The following is a 19,081-nucleotide window of genomic DNA, read 5'->3' as shown; positions in this document are numbered from 1 at the left end:
TACTACTACTACTACTACTACTACTACTACTGCTACTACTACTACTACTACTACTTCTACTTCTACTACTACTACTACTACTACTACTACATCTACTACTACTACTACTACTACTACTACTACTACTACTACTACTGCTGCTACTACTGCTACTACTACTACTACTACTACTACTTCAACTACTACTACTGCTTCAACTACTACTACTACTGCTACTGCTGCTGCTACTGCTGCTGCTACTGCTGCTACTACTCCTGCTGCTGCTGCTACTACTACTACTGCTACTGCTGCTGCTACTACTATTACAACTCCTGCTGCAGCGACTACTACTACTACTGCTGCTGCTGCTGTTACTACTACTACTACTTCTACCACTACTACTGCTGCTACTTCTACTTCTACTACTACTACTACTACTACTACTACTACTACTACTACTACTACTACTACTAGTACTTCAACTACTACTGCTACTACTACTGCTACTACTACTGATGCTGCTGATGCTGCTACTGCTACTACTGCTGCTGCTACTTCTACTACTACTACTGCTGCTGCTGCTAATGCTACTTCCTTAACTACTACTACTACTGCTGCTTCTAGTATTGTTATTATTATTTATACTACTATTGCTACCATTACTGCTACTATTCCTGTAAATGCTAAAACAACAACACAATAGTAACTGCTACTGTCACTTAAATTTGCACCAATAGTATAATTATCAGTAGTTTAACTGCTTGTACAACTTATACAACAACCACTTTTACTTCTACTCCTGCAACATATTCTACTGCCAGCACCAGCATTACTACTTCTACTACTACTACTACTACTACTACTACTACTACTATAACTACTGCTATTTCTGCCCAAACTATGCACATTGTTTTATGTTTTATTCATATGTTGTGTAAATTGTTGAACTCTGATTTACTTTGAATAAAATGTGTTGCATTTTTATAAGTTATTTTCTCCTCTTATAAAGTCTAAGTTTTTTCCAGGGTTAGCTGAAAATGTTAGAGTCTTTTCCATGCTTAAAAAATTGTATGTTCCACTTTCCATGCTATCTGGAAATATTTTCCAGGGTTATCCAGCCTAAATCCAGCGTTTTCCATTCCTTTTCCATGCTTTTCCATCCAAGGCTGGAAAATGCTTGGAAAAAAAGTCCACGTTTCATGGACATTTCTAGAACAAAACCCTGGAAACTGTTTCAAATTCCAGGGATTACCATGGAATTCCATGTTATACCATGGATTTCCAGCCTAAGTTCCATGATTACCCTGGACAATGTACACCCGGGTGTCTCCGTGGTCAAAACTGTTTGCGCTTCAGGGGTCAACTGATTTATATATATTAATGTCTTTGATAATCCCTAACAACACAGACACCACACGGGTCAGGGGTTCAATATTTGGTGTGTAACATGTTAGTGTTTTCTTCTTGTAGGTGTGATCAAATCATACATTTGGAGTTAAAAATAACCCATCCTCGTTTCACATGCTGAATATTTACTTATATAATAAAGAGTTAAACAATATTATTCTCTCAAAACGCATGGGTTAGGTGATAATTATTTTGTATGTGACATTGTACCATTGGCTTCACATAAGCCCCAACAAAATATTGAGGTAAAAGACGCAATATACCTAGAAACCTAGATTTATTCTATTGAACATTTTCTTAAGTGAAAGCCGTATAAAGATTTAAATAGCACATGTAGCAAGGATTTAAATTGTTCTAGTAGAACTACTTTGCTGACTGTATATAACTTACTTGCAAGATTAATTATATATAGAACACAACTTTTGAACTATGTAATTGTATATTTTAAAATAGTATTTTATTTTAAAAATTTCGTAAAAGACTCGCAGTATTGTCAAAATAAAATGGTGTGAACTTTTGCACATATTATTTTGTTCCTCTCTTATTCACAGTTTAAGTTCAAATGAAAATTTCTATGGAATGTGTTGTCTGTATTATTTTAAGGAGAAACAGCAATAACATGTTTTGGATATATAATAAACAGAGAGAGCTATATAAATGTGAAGATAATAATAACCCTTGGAACAAATACATAGAGCAGATTGAGCACCAGGGCCCTTGCTACACTTTGGGGGATTGGGGCCGGGGCCCTTAGCGGGGGGGAATTTCACGTTGTTTTCGGAAATGCTATATGAAAATCATTTGTCAAATACTCACCGATTGGCTAATTATATAGTGTGTGGTATTAGCTGCAATAGCCAATGAAAATCCCTTACGCTTTACAAGCCGAATTGGAACAACGAAACAAGCCGTATTATAAACAAATTTTGAACAACACTTTCGGCAATCTGCGCAATTTTTTTTTCTAGTTTTTGATAAAATACTAGGTCGGCGGGTGAAATGTAAATAAAAGAAACGAAAGTGACTTTTATTTTTATTTGTATTTGTCGGAAAATAGGGTCAGTCGCTCCCGTAAAACAGATAATAAAAAAAATGCTGGCCTTATCGCAAAAATCTACGTTTTTTCCAAAAAATCTGACCAAAATGTCCCAAACAAATCCAAATTTACCCCCCTCCCAAAATTTTTTTTTTATCTTTTTTTTTTTTAAGAAAGAAGTCTCTTATGAGTTAATTATGATTTCTTAACTCTAGATCTTAACTTTATTATCCCCTGACACCGGCGGAGGGATATTGTTTTGGCGTTGTCCGTCCGTCCATCTTTCCGTCCGTCCGGAGCCATATCTTGGAAGTGCTTTGGTGGATTTCATTGAAACTTGGTATGAGTATATATATGGATAAGGGAATGATGCACGCCAAATGGCATTGTACACCATCTGTTAATAACAGAGTTATGGCCCTTTGTATATTGAAAAAATTATTTTTTTAGTGTCAAATATAATACTTTTGTGTCCAGAAGCATATTGACGGCGGATATCAATTCAACCAATTTGCTTGTTTTTTATACATCCTACAAAATAAATCACTTTAGTTTAGTCCTTTTTGTAGATAAATAATTCCTAAATTTGCCACTTTTATTGATTTAAAAAAATCCCAATTTGACCAGATTCCTTTTCCTAAAATGGCTAGAAAAACCCCTGAACATGCATTTAAAAAACAATATTAATTCTGTTACTTATAATCATATTTATAATGCTTAATTTTTCCCAATTTCATTTTTATCCCACTATTTTTCCCAATTTCACTGTTTATCACGCTAATTTTCCCAATTCAAATGGCACAGGCTGTAACAAATAAAAGCAAAAAAAATCACTGTAGTAATGGGGTTTGGGATGGGGCCGGGTCAGAGATTTTCCTGCGACCGTGATTCAAAAAAGGCTCATAACTACTGTGTCACTTCAGATATTGCTTTCATATTTGGTATGCATGTGTATCGAGACAACACCTTTCAATGCGCATACAATTTTTTACCCCTGTGACCTTGACCTTAAGTTTGAGGTCAGTGTTCAGGTTTCTAAATCTGCGACCGCGATTTGAAAAAGGTTCATAACTACTGTGTCCCTTTCCGATATTGCTTTCATATTTGGTATGCATGTGTATCTTGACAACACCTTTCCATGCGCATAAAAATTTTGACCCCTGTGACCTTGACCTTGAGGTCAGCATTCAGGTTTCAAAATCTGCTACTGAGATTCGAAAAAGGCTCATACCTACTGTGTGTATCTGGACAACACCTTTCCATGGGCATGAAATTTTTTAACTTGGGGTCCGCGTTCAGGTTTCGAAATCTGCGACCGCGGTCCAAAAAAAGCTCATAACATCTGTGTCCCTTCAAATATTGCTTTCATATTTGGTATGCATGTGTATCTTGACAAGACCTTTCCATGCGCATAAAAAAAATTACCCCTGTGACCTCGACCTTGAACTTAGGGTCCGCGTTTAGATTTCGAAATCTATTATGTGGTTAACTCTGCAGTCTGTCCGTCCGTCTGTCCTGGCCACTATCTCCTCCTACACTATTATCAATAGAACCTTGAAACTTACACACATAGTAGCTATGAGCATTTGTGCGACAGTTCACTATTTGGAATTTTGATCTATCCCCTGGGTCAAAAGTTATGGGGGTTGGGGTGGGGCCAGGTCAGAGATTTTCACTAATTTTTTAGGTTATTTTACATTAACTTCTTCATTTCTACACCGATTTACTTCAAATTGATACTGAACATCTCTTATGACAGTATGGTCAATCTCAACTATGCATGGCCCCATTACCAACCCTGGGGCGCCCTTGGGTCAAACATGCGGTGTGGGGATACGCGTCCGCCTCTGTCGTGCCATTTCTAGTATAATATTCTGCACTTCAACTGTATTTATTCATTTTTATACGCCCGTATAAAATACGGGACGTATTATGTGAAACCCCTTGGCGGCGGGCGGCGGGCGGCGGGCGGCGGGCGGCGGGCGGAAGGCATCACTTTGTCCGGACTCTAATTCAAATTGTATTCATCCGATCTTCACCAAACTTGGTCAGCAGTTGCATCTAGTTGATATCTAGGCCAAGTTCGAATATGGGTCATGCCGGGTCAAAAACTAGGTCATAGGGTCAATAAGTGCATTTTCAAAGGGGCCACTTTGTCCGGACTCTATTTCAAATTGTATTCATCCGATCTTCACCAAACTTGGTCAGCAGTTGCATCTAGTTGATATATAGGCCAAGTTCGAATATGGGTCATGCCGGGTCAAAAACTAGGTCATAGGGTCAATTAGTGCATTTTCAACGGCGCCACTTTGTCCGGACTCTAATTCAAATTGTATTCATCCGATCTTCACCAAACTTGGTCAGTAGTTGCATCTAGTTGATATCTAGGTCAAGTTCGAATATGGGTCATGCCGGGTCAAAAACTAGGTCACAAGGTTACTTAGTGCATTTCAAGCATTTAGCATGGTGTCCGCTCTCTAATTGAAGTAGTTTGCATCTGATCATCACCTAATTTGGTCAGAAGTTGAGTCTAGATGATATGTAGATCAAATTCGAATATGGGTCATGCCGGGTCAAAAACGAGGTCACGATCGGACACATAATGAATTTCAAGCATTTAGCATGGTGCCCGCTCTCTAATTGAAGTAGTTTTCATTTGATCTTCACCAAATTTAGTCAGATGTTACATCTAAATGATATCTAGGTCAAGTTCAAATATGGGTCATGCCGGGTCAATAACTAGGTCTCGAGGTCACTTAGTGCATTTCAAGCATTAAGCATGGTGTCCAAAACCTCCGAACGGGCGTATCTTGTGACAGTTTGGCACTCTTGTTTTTTTATCTAATTGTCTTATTGAATTTACCAGTGAACAATTGCTTTACCAAGGCATTAATTGAGTTGTAATAAAATCTATCAACTGCATGTGCAACATAGTTCAGTTTATAAAATGAGTTGAATCACAACATACATTAAAAACAATATCATGTGTTAAATGTTGTTTGTTTATTTTCAACTTGTTTCAAATTGATTAAATTTTATTGAATAATTAGTTTGAAAATTCTATTAAGTGCACAATATTAATATGAATAATTCAAATAAATAGTTTACCTACAAATTCCCCTATTTTATTTAAGTACTTTATTACTGTTAGATATAAATACTGTTTATAAAATCAATGGTATTGAAGGCTCTATTTACAGCATTTGATATCCCCACCCAAGTAATGCAATTATCTTGAAACAGCCCAGACATCCATGTATGTTATTGATGTCATTTGACACCCTAGCAATGGGACCACTGGTCACTTTCTAGAAATAAACAAACTTGCTGATAAATTAAGCACCATTATTGATATTTGACCAGCACTATCACAAAAGGCTAGATTATTTTAACTGATCAATTCAATGATTAAATATAGGCAAAGATCATTCAAGTCTATCTTTGTTTGCATTGAATGTATGGGCTTGTTTGGGCCTTTATTTACCACAAAAGAAATTTTCGCTTGTAGATATGGCATAGTGACACTGTATCTGGCAGTATTTCTATGGGGTTACGTGGATATAGCCCGCCAATGAGGGAGTACATTTTAAGAACAAGCACAACTTTGTGTCAGACTGGTTTTAGTTTGAAACTGGTATGGAAGACCAAACCATGACGGAACATTATTTGAATAGGAATATTTAATGACAGAAACTGTTGAAGCTTGAGGATTTTTTAAAATTTTAGTTGTGTGTGACATTAGTTTGGAGAGCACTCAGGATATAGAATAGTTTTTGTGTAATTTATGGACATAATTGTTGTTTTCGTCTTTAACTGTGTTTACTACAAAATGGATTATAGATTATCATAGAAATTTATATATTTGTGGTCAAAAAAAGAAAATTTGAACTGACAAAATGGCTGCTGCAGCAGTAGCAGCCACGAAAATTAATCGTGAGGCTCAGATGGTGAGAGACACTTGACTGTGTCATGCAAAAATGGGTCTTATGTCATATGTGGCCTGAGTGTAGCTCTAGCCCAGCCTGTGAATTTGCGCAGACTGGTAAGCAGCTAGCCTGTCAGCTTTAAAGTCATGCAAGGTTTTTTGGTCTCATTACCAGACAGGGTATTTCCTCACCAGACTGCGCAACTGCTACAATTGCCGCATTTGACATAAGACCCTTTTTCGCATGACTCAGGTCATTCATTCAGTTTTTGTTAGAAATGTGTAGTAGAGCTTTCATGTAATCATAAGGAACATAATGAATATTTACAACTTAATATCTTTACTTGTTAAATCAATAAAATATACAAAATAAATACCACATATTACAATTATATACTGAAAATTATTCAGGGAAGTATTATAAATATAATATGTGTAAGCACTTATTAAGTTTACCCATTTGTTTTTTAAAGATTAAACAGTTAATAATAGTTTTTGAATTCCTTAGTTTTCAGAGTTTAAAAAAAAAATGATTGTAGCTCAGCATGTACATTCATGATTTCTTTTAAACTTGTATGAAAATTGTATTATTTTAACATCAAAGGTATTTAAAAGAAAGCCTCTCCATATTGATTTGTGCAGGTTATTACATGTACACCAGGAGTGTCCTGTAACCTCAGAGCTAAAGAATGCTGTATTACATAACATTCAAACATTTATTGAAAGTGCATTATATATATATATATATATATATATATATATATATATATATATATATATATATATATATATATATATATATAATTGGTGTTTAAATCATGCAGATGAAGAAGAGTTAAAAGTAGAGAGAAAACCAAATGTTAAGTTTAATTTTTTGTAAAAGCAGTAAAAACAAATATTATTGCGTTCAAACTTGACAGAAATATGTTAAAAGTTTATGAGGCCAAAACTAAGAGTAGATGGGTGTGGGAATCTTTTTATTTTTTTATACCACATTTATATAGCGCCCTTTTCATACTCGAGATGTGCGTTCAAAGGCGCTTTACATTTTTGCCCTGATCACTGGGTCATAAGTTGTCCGTTAACATCTTGGCGCAGTATGCAGCCACGGCACATTGGCTTATTTCCCTCACAGGTACCCATTTATACACCTGAGTGGAGAGGAGCAGATTTGGGATAAATTTCTTGCTCAAGGAAATTCAAGTGGTCGGGGCAGGATTCGAACCCGGGACCTCTCGATCCCTAAGCCAGCGTCCTACCATTAGACCACTGCTCCCTCATAAGAAAAGAAAAAAAAGATACACATGTATAAACAAAATCAAACAATTCTTTACTTTTATTTGCTTTGTATTTGACAACATTGTAAAGCAATTGCAATTGCAATCTTGTGAAGTTTGTAAAGTAAGCTACAGTGTTAGGTTTTATGTTAACTAGAACAAGTTGAGGTAGTATTCTAAGTATTGTCTTTTGGTACCAAGTGTATTTATGTTTAATGTAAAATGTCTCAATGTACTAAAACATCTTTGTTGTTCTTTATGTAGCTAACTTTCAACTGATATGACAGGACTATAATGACAATCAATCAACAGCTGTAAATTATTTATCACTCATGGTACCTGCAATAGCATGTTATTTTCTTGTTATTGCATCTATTCCTGTAATGATAACATATCGATGGTCCCAATTCAAAATGCCGAACCTACATTTTTTGGCATTTCGCGATTTTGATACTGTGCAAAGCGGGAAATCAATGCGCATATACCACCAAAATAACTAACTAGTTAACCAATCGCAACAGCTCCAAAAAGTCATGTGATGTAATGACGAACCGCAATTGATTGAAGTCAAAATGACGAAGCTACAAAAAAATGTAACTTCGGCATTTTGCTTGCTAATTAATGCATAAAAGTATCAATATAGCCATGTATTTTTAAGGAAAATTGACGAAACGTAAACTTTTGCTGATATAATAATTTAATGATGTACATTTTATAGCATTGATGAACGCAAAAAGAGATCAAAATAATATAAAATGTTGAGGCCTTAACTTAGTAACTTGTGGCTACAACTCATAGCTTGTTCCTTGAGGTATCAACATAATAAGTTGTTCCTTCAACTTAATAACTTCTGGCCGCAAGTTACTAAGCTGAGACCACAACTTAATTAGTTGTGGAAACAACTTACTAAGTTTGGACGACAACATAGTTTAACCAATCAGATAGGCCGTTTCATCTTTACCGTTTTATCACTGTTAGTACCCTTATACTCGAACTATTGTGTGTTCGGGTTCAAGCGCCGGTTTGAGCACTATCTCTGTAAGCCATGGATCCCGGGATTTAGCCCCTGTTTGAGCACTTGCCTTGTTAGCGACTGGGTTCAGGGTTCCATCCCCGGTCTGAGCACTAGCAACATAAGCGTCGGTTCCCGGTTTCGAGTCCCGAAGCACTCGCCTCATAAGAGAGTGGTCCATGGTTTTGGATTCTAATCCGGGACCCTTCTTGTAAAGGGCGACTGCTCTGACAGGGGCTTGATCCCGGAAAACCATCGCTTACGAGGCGAGTGCTAGATGCCTAAGTTTTCGACGGTCCCTGGGTTCGAATCACGGTAAGAGCACTAGTCCTTAAAGCTAATTTGGAGTTTTCGACGGTCCCGGGGTCCGAATCACTGAACGAGCACTAACCATGAAAGAATCTTTGCGTCTCTAGATCGAGCCTCGGTTTGAAGACTTACCCTATAAGCGAAGGCTTGAATTCCGATGTGCGAACTTGCACCAACAGTGACAGGTCCCGGAATCGAGCCCCAGTCTGAGTACTAGCCCTGAAAGCTATGGAACCCGGGTTCAAGCCTGTGTCTTACCACTTGCCCAGTAAGGGAATGATCCCGGTTGCGACCCTCAGTCTGAGCGTTCGCACCGAAAGCTACGGGTTCACACAGGGACTCGAACCAAACAGCCGTCGCTAACATACCATACTGAGCACTCGCCTTCTAAGCGACCGGTTGCCAAAATAAGCACTAGCTCCGTAAGCAACATTTCCTGGTTTCGAGTCCCAAAATGAGAGCTCGCCTCGCAAGCTATGGGTGTTGGGTTCGAGCGCCGGTCTGAGCACTAGCCATGTAAGCTATAAATCCCGCTTTTTTGGGGTCCGGCGCTAAGACTAGGACTTGGATCAGGGTCCGTTCGCTTAAATGTTAAGTACTTAAACCGGGATTTGATCCCGGGCCCATAGCATACAGGGTGAGTGCTCAGGCAGGGCCTCCAAATCGGGACCCGTAACGTAAGGTGCGAATACTCAGACTAGGGTCCCAGTCGCTTACAGGGAAATTCCTTAGACTGGGGCTAAAACCCAAAGAACCGTCGTTTAAAAGAAGAGCTATCAGGCCTGGATTCGAAACCGGAATCCGTCACTTATGTGGCTAGTTTTCACACCAGGGTTCAAAACCTGAACCCAGTCGCTAACTTGGCGATTGCTCAGATAGGGGCTCAAATCTGGAATCCATGGCGTACATGGCAAGTGCTCAGACAGGGCTCGAACTGCGGATCTATAGCTAACAGAAATAGTGCTCAGACCGGCGCTCGAACCCGAGCACCTAGTAGTATAAGGGGTAGTAATTGTGATAAAACGGTAAAGATGAAACGGCCAATCTGATTGGTTAAACTTGAAGTAGTGACCTTAACTTAGTTAGTTGGACCCACAAGTTATTTAGTTGAGGCAACAACTTATAAGTTGTGGGAACAAGTTATGAAGTTGTCGCCACAAGTTTCTAAGCTGAGGCCTCGACTTAATAAGTTGTTCCCGCAAATTATTAAGTTGAAGTAATAACTTAAATGAACAAATTACAAAGTTGAGACCACAACTTAATAAGTTTTGGGAACAAGTTATGAAGTTGTAGCCACACGTTATTAAGCTGAGGCCTCAATTTAATAAGTTGTGGGGACAACGTACTTAGTTGTTTCCACAAGTTATTAAGTTAAAGCCACAACTTATGAAGTGGTTCCCAAAACTTTATAAGTTGTTCCCACAAGTTACTAGGTTGAGGCCACAATATAAATAAAGAATTGCGGTTGTCACTTCTGTGCCACCGTGTAAAACAGAAAAAAACACGCATTGCTTTGCTATATTTAATGGAAAATTCTATTGAAACAAAATCCATTACAATTAGCTGTCCAATTTGCCGAAGCATCACATAAATGCAAGTCTAAATGACGAAGATACATTTTACAGCAGATTTATTAACTTAACGTCAAAATAATTTCATACGAACATACTCCATCATGAGGCACTTTTAAAAATGTTAAAAATAATATTTATTTGATTTTGTGTAAGAAATGTTTAACAAAAATACGTCTCCTGAAAACTTGCGTTTTTGTAGGTTCGGCATTTTAAATTGTGACCATCGATATGCATAATTTTTATCCACTCTGATGGAACAATTCAGGATATTTATGTGTCAATGAAAATGTTTTTATAGCATGTTTACTTGAAGGTCATGATTAAAGTGGGAAATAACTTGCGTATAGTACTAGCGAAAGAAAAATATAAAGAAAGAATTTGGCTAACCTGCCTACCATATTTTATAGGAATGTATTATTTTAAACAAACAACTTTATATACGTTTTTGTTGGCCTCAATAATATATATTAACATGAATCATAATTAAATTTATTGAGTTATTGAGTCAGTTAATTGTCGCAGAGGAGATAGGTATGCCTCCTTAATTAATGGACAATTTCACTAAGGCAAATTATTTTTATTAAAAATATACATATATTCCTTTTCATGCATGTTTTGCATTTTCACCATTGGTTACGCTGTAGTTATGACTGTATTGCAAACAACAGACAAACAGGTAATATCAACTTTCAAACATTTCATTTCTAATTCATTAAGCACAGGTAACTGTTTTTCAATTGGTTGTTAAAACTTTCTACTTGGTTCTCCATAAGCGAAATATTTAATTCAATGGTAAGTGAAAATTGATACCAGAGGAATTTACAAAAAAATAAAAGTTGTGTCTGTCAGGACCAATATAAACCATTTCATGCACTATGTCCATATTGATTGTCTTCAAGATTGTAGAAGTATCGATTGCAGAATGCCCGAAGCAAAACAATAGGTGTCCTTAAAGACCAGATATAGCTCATTACAATTTAATGTTATACTAATTGGCTCATGGCAAGCACCTACAAAAAGTATCCGGTTATATTCTGGAATTAATGACCCTGTTATTGTTTTTGCTTTAGAATAAAGTGCATTATATCATTTTCTATGATTTTTTAGTTCTTTTAAAAGCAAATAACATTTTGTTATTTATTCCTTATGTATTTCTTTACGCAGGACATTTAATTATGAATGTTAATTCCCATATACTGGAGTGACTGCATGGATTTGTGAGGATTCTTATGTCATAAGATTTAATGGCCATAGGTATAGAAACTACAATAGTGGATAGTAGAACTGTCTCTTGAATTGATTTTCAGCAAGTTAAATCAAACAATTAAAATTCCCCTCAGGTTGTATATTTGCAGTATCCAAGGGCAATCTAATACTATAATATCTTATGCAAACATTTTATAAATGGGTTCGCTATAGTTGGTCTGAGGAGATTTTACCTCTTATAAGATGGTACATATTTGATCAGCAAAAATCAATCTGAATTATTTTGTTCTCTTCAGAAGTAAACTTAAATAATATTCCAATAGAATATAATGGTTTAACTTTAACTAATAAAGCATTTTCTTACTTGAAAGCCAGTTCCTCTTGTCTTTTTATGCTTTACTATATTATGAATGAAGAGACAAAAATGAAAAGAAAACATTATAGGGTAGTTTGTCAACAAAAGTGTGTTTTCTTAACTGTTGAGTTGCTTCTATATAGCTGTTGAATAGCTTCTATAACATATCCTGCAAAGTTGATTTAGAACATTTTCTCTAATAAATACTGTTCAAGTGTGCATAGTTAAAATTGTGAAAAAATTAAACCTTGTATAAAAATTAACATTAACAAAGGTTCAAACAGTATGAAAAATTGCCATTTCATATAATGTAAATTTGATAATTTTTTGCATTATTTTTTATAAGATAATAAATGATAACCTTAAGTCACTCTGCCAACTATGTGAAGGGAGGAACAACTTTCCTCAACTGTAATTTTTGACGATGCTGGAACAGCGTCGTCTAAGGTTTAATAACCAGTAAAAAAATTCTTCACAATGGGGACCTATGTAAAAGACCGAGCCAGTCCGATTGAGATAACTCGATTTTTCAGTTACTTCCCTTGGCATTCGCCACTGCGTAGGAGATTGCTCGTTGATTTTCATTGATAACATTCTCCTAGCAGAGTTGTCGTTTGTGTTGATAAAGGTAAATACATTGTATTAATAGAACAGCATATCCTGGTGAAACAAATTCAATAAGTGTATCAGAACGTTAATTTAAAATTAGTAATTTTACATCCATTTTATTTTTATGGACCAATGAAACAACCATATATTTTCTCTATTTTGTTTGATATATGTTCTCGATTTAGTAAATAAATTGCGAATAAAAACATGTAATATTAACTTTTTACGTGATCACAAAACTAAAGAATGCGAACAATTTCGAACCTGCAAATTGTAAACGCTGCACTGCTATGATATATATAGATATAACAACATTTCTTTGCGTAATTATCCGTCCCGCTAGCGCAGTGGTAAGGACGTTCGCTTTTTCACCTTTACGACACCGGTTCGATTCCCGCTCCCGGCGCAATGTTTTATTTTGTCTGTTTTGATGTCACCATTCCGGACAGGTGTTTTTTTCCGGATAATCTCACCCCCCCACGCAGCATTTGACCATATAAAAAATTAAAAAGTATTTTAGTACAAAACAAATAGCTGGAAATTGCAGCTATCATTCAAAATTCGTCCCAACTGTCGTCAATCTAATCTTATTAGGTAGGAGTGCTGGACACACTCCGGGTCCCAACATTATGCAGCCTCAGCGCGGAGGTAACTCATTACCTTGGAAAAACACAAATACACAGACTGGGTGCAGCCTAGGCGCGTATAGACTCAAACAAGGCAACAAACTCAAGTGCGGGCACAATCATTTAAAATTTACATATTGAATACGATATTCTAACAGAAATTACACAACCACCTAAGTGTACATACCATGTTTGATATTTCGTTCGATTGTTAGATTTCAGCATATACATGTATAAGGTCATTTCGCTATTAGTTAACTTATCCATATGTTCGTGGGCGAACTCGGATAGTCAAGTGCTCATACGATTGAGCTCACATGGTCCGGCTATGTGCTCATACCTACTTTCGAGAATCATCATGAAGGTATTGCCATACTTAATGAACAAGAATGTGACTAGCCTCCCAGTTTCGCTCAATGGGTCAAGTTACCCACGGGTACTACTTCCCCGTACCCCTAAACTTTTTTTCATACCAAAAATGATTTGTTCGCAAATTTTTTTCGTACCAAATTTTTGCGAATAAAAACATGTAATATTTTATCGTACCCAAATGTTCGTATCAACATACACAATTGTGGTGATAAAGATAGACTTAAATTGATGTTTTATATCCATCCTCTTCAAAAGCATCGTCACACCAGTACTGTCAGTACTTTGATTTATCTACTTGTCATACTATTAGATGGTTGAAAAAACCACAACTGTAAACTCCAAAAATGACTGTCTGCTGAATCTTTTTACAGCAAAAGTTGAAGGAGGAGCGAGAGACGAAAAGATCCCACCTCGATGAGCGTCATCGCTACGTCCTGCAGACGGTCGCAGACAGTCTCGGTCTCGAACTCTCCGAAGTTGAAGATGCCATTCTTGAGGGCTCACAGGTATGTGGAGAACATTTGATTTTATTTCAAGGGATGAGTTCTATCTTTATTATTCTGTATATCTCTATTATTCTGTATAGAAACAGTGTTGTTCTTTTTCACCAATTTGGGAATGGGTTCGGGTCCCTTTAGAATTGGAAAAATCGCGGAGTTTTGACCAAAATTTGGAAATTAGTGTTGTGTGTTTTTTTTTTACAAATTCTTCAAAAATGAGAATGAAAGTAGTTTAAATATTAAATTTAATAAAGTTTTACTTTTAGAGCTGAACAAAAAACAACAACTGAGAAATGTTAATCAGTTACAACAGTTATTAACTAAACTCACAATTAATGTATTGCTATACATAATTGTGTACACAGAGATCCCATTCCCTGTCTAATGTTCATGAAATTTCATCAGTACCTATGATATATAAACCACATTTAAAACTGGGTAATTTGGGGTAAAAATCTGCTCACAAGTTTTCGCTCATATCAATATTACTTGCACATTACTAAATTCTGGCAAGTGAGCCCAGCCCCATCAAGGTGATCTTGTCATGTTATTTTACTTTGGAACTTTAATGCACAAAGTCATTTTAGTTAAGACTTTGTGCATTCAAATAACAATTTCCAAAGTACACATTTAAAAAAAGCAAATAAGGTCATTTTCAAAGTCCCAAAATTGAAATATCTTGAAATACATTTGATATCTTAATCAGATGCAGCCAATTTATTTCATGTCTTTGTTGTATTGCAATTATGAAAAACTTTATGCAATTAAGTTAAATTACAAAAAGGAAGTTTTACCTTGAATGAATCCTAGCCATGTTGTTAAATCAAGGACTTTACTTTGATTCAAAAGATAAATTGATGAACTACAGTAAAATTCTAATAGTATTGTTTCAGAGCAAAAGATGCATTTTACTTGGCTCCAAGAGGCATTTATTGCACATGCATGATTCTCAGTCATATTGTTATCATATTTTTTCAGATTGAAACCATGGATCTTTTCTTTGATCCAAAAGGCAAGGTCGGAATCAATCAACTGATGTTCTATTACCAGGAACCGGAGGATAAGGAAACTCATGGTGGGATGCAGTTTTAGTTGTGATTGGTTGTGATGAATATCATGCCCAACCTTTGTGCTTGAAATGTTTTAGCAGAAACAAGAGCTAGGATTTGAAAGTGAATCTTTTAGATCCCCAATACACAGTGATTTGCATTCATTGAATTTGTAAAATTGCATGAAAACCTCTATAACTTCAATCATGTTCAAGCAAATCTTAAATCAATTAAACTTGAATGGGCGACAAAAGGTTGATTAATTTCCAATGATTTTTTCTGCGGTTGTTTGTCCCTTCAAAATCACTTATTATTGGGGATAGAAAATGATGTGCATGATTGTTTTAAAAAAAATGCACGCATAAAGTATCAGTTTATTTCCCAGTTTTGGTCTGTTTTGTGTGTAATAGACATAATTTCATTGCTCCAGAAAAATTTACTTGATTTTTTTTGCAAATAAAAATGTTTTTTGCGAATATTTATTTAAATGTTCTGGAAAAAAAAAACATGATTATCTGGAGCATTGTTATGTCCCTGCCTTGTTTTGTGTTAGAGCTGTGTTTGTCTTTATCTTCATTTGTGATTGTAAGTTCTTTGTAAGTTAAATAAGTGAACTTGGTCACTGACATTCAAACATTAAGAATATATTTAAATTTTATTTCAGTCTTCATTTATTTTGTACTTTATATGCTTATATTGATTATAAATTGTTGGTCTAAAGTATACCATTCTATATGTTGATGTGATAAAAAACATTCCATAAGTTTGGAGAATTATGTTCATATATATGTCCAAAACAAAAGACAAAATCCATGTTATTGATGGAGTATCAAGACTAATATTCCACTTTTTGTATATCAATTTTTTTTTGACCATGTATGACCTGATGATGAGAATGTTAATGCATCATTCCTGTCGCCTATGTATACCAACCTATATGGCATTATATTAGCGGCTTCATGCAAAAATGGGTCTTATGCCATATGCAGTCAGTGTAGAATCAGACCAGCCTGCGCATTAGAGCAGTCTGGTCAGGCACTTTTCTATTTGCATATGAGACTATGAAACCTTGCATGACTTTAACCCTTTGCATGCCTGGAAATTTGTCGTCTGCTAAAATGTTGTCTGCTGAGTTTCTAAAATAAGCATTTTCTTCGATTTTTTTTCAAAGAATACTATCAGAATAGCAAACAGTTTGGATCCTGATGAGACGCCACTTTCTGTGGCGTCTCATCTGGATCCAAACTGTTTGCAAAGGCCTTTAAAATTCGGTTCCAGCGCTGAAAGGGTTAAAGTGGATAGGGTAGCTTCAGACCAGACTGCGCATATTGTCTGGAGCTACACTTGCTGCATATTGCTTTAGGATAATTTGTGCACGACATTGTCATATCTAATACTGAGCCCAAAAAGAACCTTTTTGCTACGTTATTATGAAGTTAAAGTTATACTTTTACTTGATTTTATAAAACCATTTGTATGCGTATATAAGTCTGCTGTATAATTTTACAGGTATACACTTGTAAACATTCCGAAGTACACGTAGAACAATTTCACTAAAACCACTTATCTTATATTTATTATGCCCCCCTTCGAAGAAGAGGGGGTATATTGCTTTGCTCATGTCGGTCTGTCGGTCGGTCTGTCTGTCGGTCGGTCCGTCCACCAGGTGGTTGTCAGACGATAACTCAAGAACGCTTAGGCCTAGGATCATGAAACTTCATAGGTACATTGATCATGACTCACAGATGACCCCTATTGATTTTGAGGTCACTAGGTCAAAAGGTCAAGGTCACTGTGACCCAAAATAGTAAAATGGTTTCCGGATGATAATTCAAGAACGCTTATGCCTAGGATCATGAAACTTGATAGGTAGATTGATCATGACTAGCAGATGACCCCTATTGATTTTCAGGTCACTAGGTCAAAGGTCAAGGTCACGGTGACCCGAAATAGTAAAATGGTTTCCGGATGATAACTCAAGAACGCTTATGCCTAGGATCATGAAACTTGATAGGTACATTGATCATGACTGGCAGATGACCCCTATTGATTTTCAGGTCACAAGGTCAAAGGTCAAGGTCACAGTGACCCGAAATAGTAAAAGGGTTTCCTGATGATAACTCAGGAAAGCTTATGGCTAGGATCATGAAACTTCATAGGTACATTGATCATGACTCGCAGATGACCCCTATTGATTTTCAGGTCACTAGGTCAAAGGTCAAGGTCACAGTGACAAAAAACATATTTACAAAATGGCTGTCACTACAACTTAGAGCCCATATGGGGGGCATGCATGTTTTACAAACAGCCCTTGTTTGTGAACATCTCTCATACAATCGTGATCAATTGGCCTTTATGAATATTTATTTTTTGGGTTCAGTAAATTGTCTTCAAAGCAAACCACATACCGTTTCAGCTGTGGGATTCAAGTTGCACCAGCAAGATGAGAAAAAGAAAAGTAACCCATGTATGACCACAACTATTCTGTAGCTTGTTACCCGCTTTCTCCATTTTGCATTTTATATCCTTAACCCTATACCCTTAACCAAATTGGCCCTGTAGAGTTAGGGAATATTTAAAATTATCATGAAGAAACTGGAATTTATCTGGAACACCTTGGCAAACCATAGGTTGCTTTACTAATGTTTTACAGATTATTTTCATTTTCGATCAATTCTTAGTACATGTATTCAGCTTATCGCATTATGATCTAAATGGGCCGCGCTCTTTGAAAATGAGGTTTATTTCATGCGTGTAAAGTGTTATCCCAGATTAGCGTGTGCAGTTACAAAAATTTCGGCTTTTATGATATTTTTCAATTCAAGAAAGTCTCTTCTTAGCAAAAATCAAGTTTAGGCGGAAAGTGTCGTCCCTGATTAGCGGATTAGCGGAAAGTGTCGTCCCTGATTAGCCTGTGCAGACTGCACAAACTTATCTTGGACACATGTATTAAACCCCTTGTCACAGAGCACGGCTCAAATGTACTTTATGAGAGACAAAAAAAGTCTGTCTATATTTTGTTTTATTAACATAATTATCAGCTTATTAAAATAAAACAATTAAGTGTATGGAAGTCTGCATGCGTTATAAGCATGACATCATTATTACCTTAAAAGAAAATGTTAAATACTTCAAAGTTACTAGTATTTGATCAACATTCCCTTATGACTGGACAACATATAACATAAATGTATAAATACACCCAGTTCGTTCCTTTACCTTGTGTACATAAAATTGCTAATTGCTTTTATATTTAGCACTTTTGTTTGTTTCTGTTTCCCTTGTATATGACCCACAACCATTTAACTGTCTTGTTTGATTTCACTCATCTATAGGACATACATTGTATCTTTTATTTCTAAGAAATATTAATGCATCTTGCAATGATTTGGTAATAAAAATAAGATTTGTATTTCCTCAACCTTATTTTTTTTGGTATTTAATGTATTTTATAGGTTAAGATTTTGATCTTTTTTTGCTAATTTCTATTAATTTACTTAATTAACTACTGTATTGTGTTTGCAAAAATATTTGCTACATGTTTTCATGTTTGCTAACATATCTTTAAATTAACACAAAATAACAAAGTATTTACATAGAGAATATTTGTTGGATTTGGTGGTCATCAATTTTAATTCACCAGACTTAGTGATCATAGAATTTTGTATGCCCCCGATATGGTGGTATATAGCAGTTGAACTGTCTGTCAGTCAGTCAGTCAGTCTGTCCGTCCGTCCGAAAACTTTAACGTTGCCCATAACTTTTGCAATTTTGAAGATAGCAACTTGATATTTGTCATGCATGTGTATCTCATGAAGCTGCACATTTTGAGAGGTGAAAGGTCA

The 19,081-nt window shown here is 35.9% G+C and overlaps 1 protein-coding gene across 1 annotated transcript in view; it reads left to right on the top strand.

The window, feature by feature from the left end:
* LOC127844844 (dynein axonemal heavy chain 5-like) overlaps window positions 1-19,081 on the top strand; it is a 128,581-nt gene that overhangs the window by 25,063 nt on the left and 84,437 nt on the right. The window contains exons 2-3 of the mRNA XM_052375365.1: window positions 14,059-14,193; window positions 15,166-15,262. Of these exons, the coding sequence (XP_052231325.1) occupies window positions 14,059-14,193; window positions 15,166-15,262 (232 nt within the window). The remainder of the gene's footprint in view (window positions 1-14,058; window positions 14,194-15,165; window positions 15,263-19,081) is intronic.

Source organism: Dreissena polymorpha, chromosome 9, assembly GCF_020536995.1.
Source record: "Dreissena polymorpha isolate Duluth1 chromosome 9, UMN_Dpol_1.0, whole genome shotgun sequence".
NCBI classification, from domain to species: Eukaryota; Metazoa; Mollusca; class Bivalvia; order Myida; family Dreissenidae; genus Dreissena; species Dreissena polymorpha.
This window is presented reverse-complemented; position numbering and strand designations above follow the sequence as displayed.